The sequence below is a fragment of the Triturus cristatus genome, chromosome 1_2 (assembly GCF_964204655.1).
Source record: "Triturus cristatus chromosome 1_2, aTriCri1.1, whole genome shotgun sequence".
NCBI lineage: Eukaryota > Metazoa > Chordata > Amphibia > Caudata > Salamandridae > Triturus > Triturus cristatus.
This window is the reverse complement of record NC_140580.1, coordinates 391,276,285-391,292,849: the sequence shown is the minus strand read 5'-3', so window position 1 is coordinate 391,292,849 and position 16,565 is coordinate 391,276,285. Positions and strand designations below refer to the sequence as shown.

The window sequence follows — 16,565 nt, the reverse complement described above, 5'->3', positions numbered from 1 at the left end:
TGACCCCTCCCAGTCCTCATCTTCCTCTGGTTGCCACTGTGGTTGGAAAGGGTCCCCAGAAGTGAACAGGGGCATGAAAACCCAACCCGGCGCCGGATCTGGCTTCGATCGATGCCGGGTCGATGCCGTGTCCACATCAGGAAGGAGGCTGGGGTTGACGCCGGCCAGGAGGGCCAACCGGTGTCGGGCACAGTAGTGGTGCCGGTGGAAGCGGCGCCGGTGGAGGTGTAATAAGGTCAACCGGCGCCGATCCAGGCCTGGATCCAACAATTCCGCGGGGCCCAAAGGCACGCTGGCGTGGTCAGTCCGTTCAAAGATGGCATGCATCGCCTCGTAGAACGTACAAAGCTGGGCGGGGGTCGCTCCGTGTCCCGGAAAGGGAGGGAAGCTCCATGTGCGCAGCCGCGGAAGTGGCACCACCCGCGCGCCTCGTCGAGTCGGTCGACCGACAAGGAGAAGACAAAGAGCGACGATGCTTCTTCGACTTCTTCTTATGCTTCGACTTACCCGACCCAGAGTGCGAAGACTTCGAGCCGGACTGATGGTGGCTCCGCGACCAGTCCCTCGACCTCCCTCTCGAACGGGACCTCAAACGGCACGGAGCTGACTGCCGTCGTTCAAGCAGCTTTCGGGACTGCGCCTGCAAAGCCTTCGGCGTCATCAACTGTCAGGGCACGACTTGGGGTCATGGTCGCGCTCCAGGCAGAAGAGGCACAGGCGGTGCAGATCCGTCACCGACATCAATCGGGTTCAGGAACCGCAGGCCTTAAAACCGGGCATCCCTCATGCACCTGTTCGGAGTCGGAGACTCGAAACAAGACATCGACAAAAAAAATCGAGAAAAACTTGACTGATGTACCAGTCTTCCCGGATCTGCGCTGGCTGGCGTCAGTGCGCGAGGGCGGCGTCTAAGCAGCTGCCGCGACGTCATCCCGGTGGCCACGACGCCAACGACAAACACAGAGCCGACCGACGCCACCTTCCGATGCGCAGAGGTACTGCTGACAAAAAAACTTTCTAGATCCAGTTTTAAGCCTGGGGGTAATTCTAAGGTAAGGAATCTATAACTAAAGTGTTTCTCTCGGATACCCACAACTAAACTTACAAGAAAAGTTCAAAACAAAATGTACATTTTGTCTCAGGCTGCTGGGTTACCAGTTTTAAAGGTTAATGATTGCTAAAGATACATGTTTTTCTTGAATTTATGAAAAACATAAAGTCCTAAGATTTTTAATTTTCTAAATAGTGAGAGAAAGTAATGAGTGTCAGATTAAAGAAAGTGGAAATGTGATTGGACAGTGAGTGGATACAGGTTGAGATAGTGCAAGGGGTGAATGTGCTTGAGGTAGAAATGGGAGGTACCAGAGAGCAGATTACATGGGGATTTCATCTGGTGAGAGGGGCTGGGACAAGAAATCAGTTGGGTGTGAGACAGTAGATGGGGAAGAGAATAGATAAAACGGTTGGAGTGGTTTTGGGATGAATATGCCACTAGAGCTAGGGGTACAAGGACGGGTTGAGAGCTTGTGGATAGAAGTGAAAGTGTCAATGCAGTCAAAAGAGTAGAAGAAGCGAAACAGCCGAGTAGTGACAAGATGGTGGAAAGGATGAGATGATGTGGGGATAGCAATGGAGTTTATCAGTGTGTTACAGGCTTAAAATTCAGCTGAGCAGGCTCCAAATAAATGCAAAACAAATATCATCAATGTGCTCATGATTTGTGACATATAAACGTTTTTGCTTTCAATACTGCAATTAATTTTGAATTTCTAACTCATCCGAAATTCATGGCTACTAAACATTTGGGTTGGAGAATAGAATTTTTGATTTAGGATCCACTGGTTCTTGCTGTAAAACGTTGCCCTGTAGCTTTACAACTGTAATACTGACTCAAGAAGTAAAAATGCTAATAGTGTCTCGAGTTAATGTATTGGAAATAAGAATGTGCATAGGGGATAAGTCGTGCAGAAAAACATGGGTGGCCATTGAGTAAGAGCTGCATCTCAAAGCCGCAAAAATTACTGTTGGAAGGTGATTCATTCCAACATGCATTTGTCAGACAGTATTTAAATTAAAGACATTTGCAGCAGACATTGTGGAAACCATTTTACAAATAGTTAACAGTTTCAAAGTCAACTAACATTTGGTTCTTCAGACCATATTTCTGTACTCAGAAATACTAGACATTTGTGGTGTTCAAATTAAAGCCTTGATGGACCAACTACATTTAGTACTATTAAATGAGTTCTGAAGAGAAATAATCTAGGCGTTTCTGCAGGAACACAACCCAAACTAGAAAATCTTTACTCTTTTAGAAGAAATAGCCTCTCTTAAGGGCTATTGTAATTTCACTCTTAACCTCTAGATAAGAGAAATTTCTAAGACGGACTACTGTGATCTTTCAGCAGAAATTCCCCCTGCCCTTTTTCATCACAGGGAAGGAACCAGAGAGACTGGAAAGAGCCTTTACACTGTATGACGTAATAGCAGGAGTGCATATGAAGAAGAACCATCTAACTCCTCTTCCCTAGTACAAATACAAAATACTTACCATAAAAGGGACTGAGGTAAGTTGCACCTTTTTCGCATTCCTATTAGAATAATGGAAGAAGATCTTCCTTGAGATATACCATTGAAGGGTTGGGCAAAGGTCCCCACATCCTTTCTTGTGTTAAAAGCTTACTCTGGTGCCAAGCAAATACATTATTGCTTAAGGAAGTAAAAATGCAAATAGAATGTGTGGTCAAAGGGCCAGAGTCCTTTACAGTCCCTGTTGCTAATTCACTGATGGGAGACAGCAAGGTTTTGAGCCCCTTTACATCCCCATATCTGTCAGAGCGCCTGTTGACAGGGAGATCGGGGTATCAAAACCTTGTACTGGAGCTAGTGGTCTCATTATGTCCTGGCCATTCCAAAGATCGACTTGCCTCCGCAGGGGAAGGAGTAAGGATCCGGCTTCTGAATCATTATCATACAGGTATACAGTGGAAGAACGAAAGGACAAACAGAAGCAAAACCATGCAGAGAAAGTTAGCTTAAGGGACCATGCTGCAAATGCAGACAGAACTAGGACTGACACTTCAAATACGTTTGGATTTTATAGATAATAATCTAAGAACACAGTGAGTATACAGTTAACTCAAAGATAAGTCACTGGAATTGAAACGCACCTCATATGTACTTGGAAGTTTTAACTTTAAACTTAAGAATTTTTTAATGGTCCCAACTGTCACTCGTGTAGAGCAGCGTATAAATTTTTTCAATAAACCCTGAAAAAAAGAAATATTAATGTTATAGTTCAATCCCATTACATGAAAATATGCCTTAACAACACAATTTAAGAAAGAGGGGACATCACTTACTTATAATCCCTATTCTCCTTTAAACAGTTGTTTACAAAGTGATAGTCATTTTTCAACAATAAATATTTTAGCCATGACAATCTAAGTACATAACTTTAAATTTTCCTTTTATAATTTCTAAAAAGAGTCACATAAATATTCAATGTTTTAATTCACCTCTTAACACGAGAAAAGCACAGGAAAATTAAGATACACAAAAAACGTGTTGATGGATAATTTGCCAGTCACTTTGAGGTAGCAGGCTAACTCAAAGCTACTCGCTGTAGTACTATCTCAGCCATAGTTTACCATGACGGGTGAGTTAGAGGTATCTCTTGAATCACTATTTCATTCTCCATTATCCTAGCTACACCTGAGGAGCAGGCTGGCTTTTGATTAATTAAATGAAGATACATAGACATTAGAACTAAACAGATTAATTTAACACGGAAAGAAAGTGCCCAGATTTGGGAACATAAATTGAAGCTGCCCTTCAGCCCATAAACAGGAAAAATTATTGTGAGACCTGTGCAGTCTCTCCGTTGCCAAAATTTTAGTACCCTCTTTTGCATTTATTAAAAAATCTCTACAAGTTAGAACACTGTGTTTAATTTAAAACTGCTCTTTCTTTTTCACAAAATGGATCACAAAATAATTTTATGAAAGACATTATGGGCCTCATTACGATATCGGTTGGAAAGGCTCCTAATTGCATTCAGATTTTCCTAACCTGTGTCAGAACCCCTGTTTCTGACCGACTCAGGAACATTTCCAACCCACCGATTAAGATGGAAGGTAACCGTTTGGTATTTCTAACTTGGTTCCGACCACCATTCGGAGTCTCCGAATCGGTCCGAGCTGAAGTGTACAGGTGTATGGACCGCGTTTCCGACCGACGTATTGCGATGTTGGATTCGGACAGCCTTTCTGAGTCGGTTTGTCTGACACAATACAGCTGTCAGAAACTGACTTTGGAGTCCCATAGCAGGCCCTCCTTCACCCGGAGGCCTCCGGTTGTAGCCCGTTGGGGTACCCATGGGACCCCTCTTTCCAATCATGCACAGTGTGGCAGGCACCATGGCATGCTCGCCACAGGGAGCAGGGTTTTCCGCATCCACCTGTTTGTTCAATGGGAGCCTGTGTTGTCGGTCAGAACACAGGCTCCCAGTGATGTTAATGGGACTCTGACCGAACGGTGTTCAGAACCATCGTAATCGGTCAGTCGGACTCGCCGAACCCGAGTCAGGTGGAAACGATTCCAACAAGGAGTCGGTCAGAATGCTTTCAGACTGACATCGTAATGAGGCCCTATGTTTCTTAGAACTCTCCACAATTATATTTTACAGTCTTTTTGCATGTTGAAAATCTAATTGTTTATTGTATTGCCAACAGGGATTTTGTGACTTGTATTTGTCACTTTATCAGGACACTATACAATATATTTCGAGCAAGTCTCAATAGCTACTTTATATCTTTGAGTTAATTAGCAACACAATCTCTATTAAGCAGCATTACAGTGTGCAAGTAAAGATTGCCTAAGTATCTGAGTACAACGCTTGCTACCAATATTATTAGGACTACCTCTTGTCTAACATTAATTCAACTAATGTTACATCCAGATTCCTGCAGTAACATTTAATTTCAGACCAATTTGTCCTCATGGTATGTTTAGCAACGATTTATAAAGCTACATATATAAATAAAATATACATGCATTCTAAGGCTATGTATTAAATAGTGAATTGCATGTTGGTCATCTCTTTGAACTTCTATACTCTAATGTTCCAAATGTTTCAAAACATAGCACCATAATCTTCCAAACATTTATCAGTTGGTCCTATCCTTTCACAGGACCAAGTCTTTTTGGTGACGAATTATTGTTTTTCATGGTAGAGTTGGAAGTAAGGGTTTTTGTCACTAACTGTAACTGGCCAATGTCATGCGTTTTTCATTTTTTTCTTGTAACTATAACTTAAATTGTGTTTTTTTAATGGAATGTCAGATTTTGTAACATATGGTAATATGTTATAAGCAAAAATAAGCCATCACTTTTAACTACAATTTTTCACAGATATTTTGAGGTTCTGATGATCGACTATATCAGCTAGTTGTACAACCAACCCCAGCTATGCTCAGCTACATGCCATGCACAGCAGAGATTGGATGCAGGGCCAGGTCCCCAAACATGCTTCAGGTCTTTTATCTGTGAACAGTGGGGGGTGCCAAAAGATCAGGCCAATGCCCACCCACCAGGGTTTCCTGCACCTGGTAGGTATGGCAGAGTACAAAGGTTGGCCAAAGATCAGGAGCTGCAACCAAACGCTAATCCCTGCTATGCACAGCCTTTGGTCATGGGAGTGGGGGCTAAACCGAGGGCCAGCACGCAACCCACCGAACAACTGCCTTTGGATTCTGTGGTCTTGAAACAACCCATCTTACCAGATCAGTTGTGTAGTGCCACATAAGACCCCTCCTGCAGCTCCTATTCCACTGACACAGCAGTGCAAGGCCAAAGCATGGCATTTCATACAGCCGTAGGGCGTGCACAGCAGGGGGTTGGACATTAAGTGTATCACACAAACAATTGCAAGAATTCACTGAAAAAAACACTGTTAAAAAGTGCCAGTCTGGCTCAATTGCGCAGAACCAGTGAAAGTAGACAGTTATTTTATGCAATGCGCACAACATTTCTCACACTGTCCGCCATGCACAAAACACAAAACAAAAACACACTTCAAAATGTCTCAGGAAGACAAGTAACTACCTAAAGCACAACATGGCGTGTGGTGTGTGTTATAGCATACAATAACATACACCACCCGCATATATATGTACAGACACACACACACAAAAGCCAGTGGTTCCTCCGATACCTTGCCCATTAGTTGGGTGCCAGTCAGTGGGCAGGTTTCCGCATGTTAATTTCCCTAGCCAGAGAAGAAAAGGCGGCACAAAACTGTTGTGCATCTAAATTCCAATTTATTTGGACATTACCTTTTTGAAGGGGTTACAAAGTTAGAGCTATCAGAGCCATTAGTCTGTGGATGTTCCACAAACCCAGATTCATGGACTATTCACAGATTAAATAAAACAATTAAACAAATCGAATTTGATGAGAACGCTTTTTCCCCCCTTCGTCCTTTCTGGGTCTGCAGATTTAAAGCAGAGACTGCGGGCACAAAGGCTCTGATTAGCTAGCTACAACAGAAAAGCTTCTCTTGTAGCCACCATTACATGATAGGACAGAAGTGATATCATCAATGATGCCATTTAAAATGTCATAAGTAATGCAATATATGAGGTGATAAGAAGTGCATGATAGGTTATATTTATCTCACTGAAATATGAATAGAAAATGTTAGTGCAATTTCAGCAACTTCTAGTTACTGGTTGCCAAAACCAGCAGGAGTAGCACCAGAATTTATCATTGTTCGAGCTGTCAAGCAAGTCCAGTGTGGGGTGGCCCCACTTGAAAATGTACCCATTTAATCCTGTCCATCTTAAAGTTTTCAGTGAAAAATACAAAAAACAGAACGCTTGAATTAATCAGTCATTTTTTGCCCACTTTTTACATCTCAGATTAGAACGAGCCATATGCACATTCACCTTGGCCCTGCTGCAATAGGACCAGTACACCTCAAACCGCCAAGCCTGGTCCTCTCTGATCTGATCCAAACAACCCAAGGAAGGTTTTGCCCTAGTTGAGACACTTCAATTAGGTGCAGCTTGGTTCCAGTAGCACACCGAACACAGGACCCACATCTCTGCATACCTGTCATACTTAGGGTGTCATAAAGAAAAACATAAAAAAGTGATGGATGGAATGCTATAACTCAAGCTCTATCTTACGATTGAGACCCAAGTAGGTTGAAAACAGTCTGGGGTTACTTGTGTTCCCACCTGGAGCAGGCCTGGCAGTTTAGGCTGGACTGTTTCTATTGGAGAAGGCTAAAGATTGATTAACATAAAAGAGGTGGGGCGGGCCTTTGTCTAGAATGGCACAGTGGCAGAAAAACGATGGTCTGGAATGCGGCTCACAGCGATTGCCAGTGGCTGAGTTTAATTCAAGCATTCCTTCAATCACCTTGTTGTTTCTGTAGTAGATGTCCTAAGTAAGGAGATTATGAAACACACGGGTCCCATGCACACTGTTCCATAGGTCCAAAGATATACCTCACTGGTCACTGACTCAGTCATCAAGGCTTGTCCCATAGGTTGCATTAGGGAGGAAGTCAAGGAGGTAGTCAACGACAACAACAAGGGCTTCTTCTTCTTGAGGAGGATAAAGGAGACATCACCATTGAGTATGGCAGCTCAGCCAGGGCATCAAGGGAGCTGAATTTTCACACAATGTTTTTGGAAAGCTAAGGTTTGCCTGCCCCGGACCGGTTACCTGGGAAACTCAAGTTTTTCCTGGAAGGAGTTGGATGCCAGCACTTTAGGTTTTTAGTCCAGCTTTGGAGACTCCATGATTCCTACTTTTTTTTTTACAGCCGGTGTGTATGTGAATAGAGCACTTTTCACAGAATCATCCCCAAACGAGGGAGCATCCGCTTTGCAGGGGCCATTTCTTTCTCTTCAGCAAATATTGTGACAACTTCCTCTTACTATCCTTCAGAGTCGTGGAAGGACAGATTTTATATATGCTTGTGCATTGGATAAAGGCAATAAATACACTGCTCATGTGGCTCATAAGTATGGATCTTTTCCTGTCCACAGGTAGACCAGGATTTGAAAACAGATTTTATTTTTTTTTGCCGGTCATGATGACAGAGGAGAGGTCTCTCTGGCACAAACAAGAGAATTTCCACACAAATACTGCAAAAACAACTTACAGTACTCTAAAGGCTGAACAGAGAGCTGCTTCAAGATCATGGTACCCCCAGGCAAACAACAGGATAAGGTCACAGAGAGGTTATAGGAGAGCTCTTCTCTAGACGCTGTCACACATGACATGAAATAAGAATCTGAGCTTTAGTGAACTCTGGGGGGAGGGAGGAGTAGGAGCCGTAGTACTTCCACCCCATTGGCTGAAATTTGAGTTCTTTGAAATGAGGTCTATGTGGTACTAAACAAACACTGCTGTTGAGGCCTATAACCATTTTAACACTGTTTACTGCTATTTTCAGTTGCTGTGGATACCCAGCCTGATGATGGGGAATGATTCAAGCACGGGAATATCTGACATATTCAGTGCCAGAGAAACAGTTTTTCTATATGTATCCATCATTTTTGGTCTTGATAATAAATGCATTAAAAAGAAAAAAGGTATAAAGCCTAGTGGTCTACCTACCATTAAAACGTGTTTACTTACAAAGCAACCAAAGCAAAAACAAATTTCACTCTCTACTTACCTTAACTGTGTAATCGCCTGACTGACCATTATTTCGTAAACAGTCCAGAAAAATGGCAATTTGCGGGTCGCTTCTGTGATAATCTTTGTCTTCTTCATTATCATCTTCTCCTCTTGATCTTTTAGATTTTGGACTTGCATCTGAAATAAAGTTTAGATAAAATCAGTCATATCAGTTCCCAAAAAGTAACAGACTTTGAAACAAATATAATGTAACAATATGAAAGTTTGAATACAACAAGAAGCATTTTATGTGTGTTCACTAAACTATTTTTGGTCCTTAACTAATTCTGATATTCCAGAAGGTAATTAAGGAGAGGAGGCAGGGCGCAATTCCCAGTTACCTAGAAATAAACAAATGAGGTGCAACCTACAGAAGTCAAATTCCAATGGCATTGCGTGTGCTATGTAAGGTGTTTCCAAGTAAATCAAATAAATATACGCAACATCTGCTATTCAAGCAATCCAGCAATACCATCTTAAAACGAAACACCCTTTTCACAATAAGGGCAGGCCCCGAAATCAAGTGTCCTAAAATCTTTATTGGGCAAACAGTTGTGGATTACACTCCCAGAGACAAACGGGAAGGGACTCCCTTTAGGAGGCGAGGGTCAGTCAGACATTCTGAAACCAGTAAGGCCACACCACAGAGACACACAACATAAACACATAGAATTCAGCACCTGTGCTTAATTCACTGAGCCATGGGACTCGACAGCAAATGCACAAAAGGTGAATGTGTACAGCAGACCCACAACTAGTAATGGGTTAAAACATATTAATAAAAATGGTGAAAAAAATAGAAGTGGGGAGTGTTATGAATATCTAAGATATCATACTGTTTGAACATCTAACCACAGGAACTCAAAAGTTCTGTGAAATGTTTTGAACTCTTCAAAACCTGCGTAGATTCTCAATGAACCGCATAGGAAAAAGTATACATCTATGAAATATGCAATGATGAATAAATGGGATTATACAAAAAAGTATGGCTGAGCTGAAAACGTAAATTACATCACTTGATATTTTTGTAATGACATTTCTTCTCTTCATTCAAGAAGAATTTGTATTTAACTAAATTATCTTCACCCTCATGCCTTCATTTGCCATAGTTAACCACACCACTAGCATCCTTCAATTATTCCTTAATCCCACGTATTAAGGTTGGAGCAGAAGTCAGTCTTCGTTAGACCCATTGTTCTTGTTGCATTATTCCAATCTGAACAACGTTCTTGTTTTTGCTCTTATTCATAGATAGAGGTTGGGATATTACAATAAAAAACAATATGGGCTTTCTTGCGCTATTGCCACCATTATCATACGAGGATGACTCGTTCATGGACAATGCATAGGCGTTGTGCCTGATATGGAGCCAAGTGGTAATGGAACATCCTCTGATTTCTAGAAGTGCTACTCTTCTTTCTACCTATGGTACAGGAGCTACAGATGGTAGATTCTAATACCGATTTATAAATGGCTCCATAAGATCTCAGGATTTTCCACTACCATCCACTTCCAAATCAAAACCATAGTCGATCTGTTAAAACTGAACAAATTTAATAAACACACTAATATATATCAACACCACTAACAAATAATAATAAAGAAAAACAGAAAGAAACCTGTGAAGCAGCACAAAAAACAGCAAAATATCTTCACAAGCTAACCTATGATTAGAAAGTAGAGATGGTCACAATGAAAGTAGTAAGAAATGAAAAATAAAGAAAAAAGACCAAAGCAGACATGGAGTTTCGAACAACTAAAAAGAGTGAAACAGAAAGTGGCAGGGGGGAGAAAGACATGAAAGAAAGGAGCATTGCCCTCACTATTATATGATTTAAAACGTTTAAAAATGTAAAACAATTAGAAGACCCTAATTTAAAAAAAAGAGTTAATCATATTTCTTTTGATTCAATATTAACCAATTTTTCTTGAATCTTGCGGTTCAGAACCTAATAAATGACGCTTCCTTGTTTTAAAAACACAAACGTCTGAGCAGCTCTCTTTTGTTCCGCTGCTATTTTAAATTGATATCATGGTCCAGTTTGTATGTATATGGAGTTAACTGAACACAGAACTTGCAGATAAATATAATTTCTATGTAGGAATACATGCAGAGAAAGTAAATGTACTTCGTTCACCTCCATTTTCTTGAGGTCTATGTCTCTTCCAGAAATCTGTTTCACGTCGCTCCTCCTCTGTACAATAAAATACAATAGTCAGCGAGTTGAGTTTAACAGGTGCAAATAATAAATGTTATTGCGTAAACTGTAGCAAACCTGTACCTTCTCGAAGTCCAGGAACCAGCTTGAAGATGATTTCTTCCAATGTATTGTCCAGCCTTTTAAGAAAATAGACCAATACAAAAAATGCACTATTTATAAGCGACAGACACATTTAATTGTCAAATAAAGCCCATTTAAAAGACTGAAAATAAGAAATCAGAATGAGTCAGCCGACTTAAAAAAATATATATATATGTTTATCCAGATTTCATTCAGATTAAACATTTCCTGATTGCACAACTCAGCAAGACGCAAGTTGTACAGTTTATCAATACAAACACATAACTCTATGGTGAAAGAAAAATGACCGTGGTACTCTTGAAACTTGCTGGCAATGCTTCATGACCTGTGAGAAATACCTGCACCACATGCAGGATGGGAGACATGATTCGCCACAAGATGTCACTTTAAACTTTTGAAAACAAGCCCCTGCGAATCACCTCAGCCCAGTTTCGAGTTTTCTGTAAGTAATGCTATAGCATAGCACATGCTAAATAAAGGGGCAGCTGGGTGTTTGTTATGAAGGGAGAGTAAGAAGTAAGAATACCAGACCTACGATGAAATTTAATTTCTCCTTACTCTGGCAGTCTGGCCTTCTTTCTCGTTCCTAACTGGGAAAGAAATGGATTTCACAGTTACAAAATGATGCATGGAGGGGGAGCAAATCTACAGGGGATCAAGTAAGCAGGCTGGCGTAAACTTACTGTAAGGTTAAAATGCATCCAGTGTGTAATGTTTACAAAAGTTAGAAGGGGTAGCCAAAGGAGATGCCCTACACATTTGTATGTCGGCACATGGCTCTCGGAAGAAATCCAAGCTACCTCAGCTAAAGTGGAAGAAATATCAGGTCTTAGAGGTGCTTGATCTCCTCCTAGCCTAAGCTTTTGATATTCATATGAGTATCCATCTGGCAATGGCAGTCCTTGCTGTTTTGTTGCACTGGAAAAACCAACACAGATAATGAAACGGCAATCTGACTTTTGAAAGGTAACTGTCCCTTCCTGGTAATCCATTAGCACCAAGAAAACATTCTGTTATAAGCTGGTATAAGCCCGGAGATCCAACATTCCAATGTTTCTTTGTTTACAGCTCTGGCTGTGAACAAAGGCTTCAGGGAGCCTGAGGGTATTTCAATCCCCTCGCGCTCCCTGAAGGCTTTGCTTTATTTGTTAGAACATTCTGCCCTCTAGTGGCAGAATGTTCTAATAGCCTTATAGCCCTTCATAGCAGGGCTATACCGGCTATTAAAGTCCTGCTGCTTTGTTAAAGTCCCTCGCCTTCGGCTCAGGCCTTTAACGTTGCAGCAGGCCTTTAATAGCCGGTATAGCCCGTTACGGCAGGCTATAAGACTATAGTATAAGGTGCTCTGATTTCATCATAAGTGCAAGTGATTTTTCCAGCATAGAGGCTGGCCCCTGGTCCTGGTCGAGTATAAATAGGGCGGAGCTGAAAGACTGCGACCAACTAGAGTGCGGTTTCAAAATGGCAGCTCTAATATGTGCTTCTGCTGAAAAGTAAAATTGCCCAATGGACTCCGTCCGAGAAGCAATTCAAGAAGCCCAGCACTAAAGTGCCTAATTAAAAACAAAAATAACAGGATTAGAGGTAGTCAAAAATCAATAATTTATCAATTATTTCCGGGTAAAAATAGCAATATGAAAATTTCTGCCATTAGTAGAGGGAAGATTCAACCAAGACTAAAATTTTACAAACAGTTAATAAAATTAAATAATAAATAAAAATGGGAAAAAGTGCTATTTGGAATTGCTCGTAATACAGCAGAACAGCTTCACAACTAGAGCATGGTTTCAAAATGGTGGCTCTAATATGCGCTTCTACTGAAAAGTAACAATGACCACTGAACTCCTTCCACAAAGCGGACAGAGAAGCCCAGCACTGCAGTAGTTAAGTCCTCAACTTAAATGTTTAAAAAAAAATCGCAGGAAGAGAGTGGATATGTGACAAAGGAGCATCGGTAGATGGAGGTGGCAAATCTGAGTGAGGCAGCACAGGTGAAGGCCATATTAGTGACGCTGGTCTGACAGTAGAAGTGGCTACTGAAGAAACAGGGGTAGCATTGTTGCTGCAAAGTGCCAAAGCAGTGAGGCCATTTGCTCTAAAGTTTAAGCAGAGGCCAATGATAGTTTTAATGCTGGAGAGACTGCACTGATGATGAGTAGGTCCTGGAGTAGTCAGAGTTCGGTAAACATGGCACTATACTCTTCTGCATCTTGCACACCCAATCGGTATCTAGAGACTTTTTACAAGGAAGGGTATCCCTTGACATTGAAACAATCTTCAAAGGGCAATTCAAAAACTTTTAAATATTTTTTCTCATGTTTTTCTTTATGTTGTCACTGACCCTATCTTCAATGGATCTTGAAGTCATGCGGTTGCTTTGTCATTTCTCTCTCTCTGAGATCATTCCCTGTATCTCCTTTGCGAGGGGTCCTGGGAAATGGAGTAGGAAGCAGAAGTAAAGGGAGCACTCTCTCCACGTCCCTCAGATTACCTATTTATGCCTGCACTGTTCTTCCTGTAGTCCACGCAGTCTGGGCTTTTCTCTATCCTGAGCGAAATTGTGTTCTTCAAAGGCATAGACAGGTGTCCCAGAAGAATAAAACAAAATCAGAGCTCACTGCTTTATGATCCTCTCCGCAGGAGACCGAAAAAAATAACTTGCTCAACTGCCACCTACGGGGCATTGGGGTTATGGTGGTAGGGCAGACCTTCAAGTGGGCTTTAAGGGGTTAAACAATTTGTATATCCTGGCGATGTGGGATCCGTGGATCCTCCATGATGCCATATTTTAAAACAACAAAAAACAGAAAATCCAGATGGACGCAGGAGCCTTTTTTCCTATTGTCCCTTCCAGATTCACAGTTGTATATTTGAAACAGCTGTTCTGACTGATCCAACTGGACAGCTGATTCAACTAGCTACTGCAATAGAATATTTCTTTTGAGACAGCTTTTTCAGGATGAAAGCGAGGTCTCTGCATTGGAGAGAAAAAGCAGAAAAACCATATAAAAGGGCTGAATGGGCACACCCTAACCCCAATAAATTACCAGGTAAAGAGAGGGTCCAAGGGACGTTTATAGACCTGCGCGGAAAAGTCCCAGATCCAAATATGACAATAACAAGAAATCCGCTGGTCTTCAAAGAAGAAGAATATATAGACAGACGGTTAACGATACAACCATATACCTGTGTACATCAATATGTTGGCATAGGTGTTGCACTCCTGTTGAAAAAAAGAGAGTTTCATATGTACATGCTAGAAATAAGAAGAATATATAGACAGACGGTTAAGCCGTACACACCTCAGAGGAGTACAAACAGAAAAGGAGTCTCAATTAAGAGGACGGATTCCCATCACCCACCGAAGTGGCATGCTTCATCATTTGGGATCTCCTCTTGGCTGCACACTACTGCAACCAAGGAGCTACAACTCCTTGCTAGTGTAAAGGAGGAGCTCACGGATGTGATCCGGAACTAGATCACCTCGGATCGATGAAGCATAAGGCAGTGTGGTAAATATATGGTGCAGTGTGAAAAGTGAGTTAAAATTGACTACCAGGAGAGAATAAGTTTATTGGGCATCCTGTGATGTCAATGGTTAAAAAGCAGTGAGGGTGCGATCTGAATATATGTGTGAACGCACTAATAAAGTGGTCTACATGTTTCAGCCAATCCAGATCTAACTATGATCATGGCTTTCTTCAGGAACTAGGTGTAACTACTGCACTTTTAAATATGTGAAAAATGTGCACAAACTATAAGGAACAATACAACCATATACCTGTGTACATCAATATGTTGGCATAGGTGTTGCACTCCTGTTAAAAAAAGAGAGATTCATATGTACATGCTAGAAATAAGTCTGTATCTATATATACAGGACACATTATATTGCAATGTGAACATGCTAAAGTCCTCAAAATGGACAGATTAGAATTCTGTATTAAAACGCCTTACCCGTATCAAATCGGGAGGAAAACCCACCACTCCTGGCAACAGCTCAGAGCCTGAGGCAACGCTCTGTGAATGGAAAAAGTAAAAAACTAAGCCCACAGGGAATGGGGATTTTGATAAAAAGTGGTAGGCCAGCAATGCACAACCACCATAAATATTTTCATTTTTATAATCATATGGGTTAATCAGGATTTATCAATAGCACCGTCATAAGTATATTGCAAATAATGTTAAATATTATGAGTGAAAAACAGTTAATCATGCACTGCCTTTCACCTCGAAGATAACAAAGAATTCAGGCAGTTAAGGGATATACATATAGCACATCCTACCACAAGAAAGCTCCAGGTGGTATAGAGACAAGCCCTGCAGAGAGTTCAGGGTTATTTATGAAGACTATGAATGCCTCTATAATATAGGTACGCTCCGTCTAATACCTCCATCACACACGGCGATGTAGAACAAAGTAACACCAAGACGAGAAAGCGACGGTGCAACAGCCGTTGCCCTTACCTACCTAACCTTACCTTACCTTACCCCGGCCCGGATCCTGAGAGTCACAAGCGGTAACCTCCGGCCGGGGCGAGGGCTTAAATACTGATATCGGGTGTCAGTAACTACCCGCACCTGTGAGGAATGCATGACCACGTGGCTAGCGTCGCAATTAAATGACGCATGACGTGTTCATCCTCAGAACTACACCAAGAGTTAGAAAAACTGGGAAATGTAGTTTATGCTGAGCATATGGCGTTTAGAAGCGTTGTCATCAGCTAGAGACCCACAATAGATACACCATAGCGAATGTAATTTGTGCTGAGCATATGGCGTTTAGAAACGTTGTCAACAGCTAAAGACCTACGATAGATGCACCAAGGCAGCCGTTTGTCAAGCGTCGCAATTGAATGACGGATGACACAGTCATAAAATAACTACTCAAAAGTTATGAAAAAACTGGGAAATGTAGTTTCAGTTCGGCATATAGTCTGCCATCAACAGGGACGCTACAATTGATGTGTATTTAGAGCACAGAACTCTAAATTAGTGTGAGAACCATGTAATATTGTCGCTCAAATGAATAAAGCAGCATCAAATGCATGTACATACTCAGAAGTTATAAAAGAACTGTACATATTCGATAGCAGCGTCAATACATAACCCCATGCAGATGTAAAACTCCTCAAAAGCGAAGATTTAGGAAGCATATTGTTATCGTATACAGAGTCCTATCAATATGCAACACAAAACAAAAACGGCTGTAAGTGTGGTGCACTAGGGACATGAAGGAGACGTTGCATCCAAACAAGGGATTACTAACTTAAAAAGAACCATTAGCATTGTTAAGGCATATTCACCTCTCATCGCCCTGATATAGATTAAGGCTCCACGGCTATGTCATATAGTTACTAGAGGGTTTTAGTATGGACCCCATCATACTGACACTCAAGCTAATATACCTATACTGTATTGGATAACAACCCCTACCCTAGTAGAGGAAAGTAAAAACGAAGACAGCACGATCTACTCACTAAGGGTCCAGTCAGTGTCACTGACCTAAGGGGTTTACAGAGCTAGATTGAGGTCCAAGGGATTTCGTCACTAAGCCCATCCTCA

At 41.5% G+C, this 16,565-nt stretch overlaps 1 protein-coding gene across 1 annotated transcript in view; it reads right to left on the bottom strand.

The window, feature by feature from the left end:
• Window positions 1–16,565, bottom strand: part of PCGF5 (polycomb group ring finger 5) — a 120,918-nt gene that overhangs the window by 61,343 nt on the left and 43,010 nt on the right. Inside the window, exons 3-9 of the mRNA XM_085621448.1 lie at window positions 14,958–15,020; window positions 14,187–14,223; window positions 14,048–14,135; window positions 10,980–11,035; window positions 10,836–10,892; window positions 8,696–8,835; window positions 3,171–3,269 (exon numbers count right to left, since the gene is read on the bottom strand). Of these exons, the coding sequence (XP_085477574.1) occupies window positions 3,171–3,269; window positions 8,696–8,835; window positions 10,836–10,892; window positions 10,980–11,035; window positions 14,048–14,135; window positions 14,187–14,223; window positions 14,958–15,020 (540 nt within the window). The remainder of the gene's footprint in view (window positions 1–3,170; window positions 3,270–8,695; window positions 8,836–10,835; window positions 10,893–10,979; window positions 11,036–14,047; window positions 14,136–14,186; window positions 14,224–14,957; window positions 15,021–16,565) is intronic.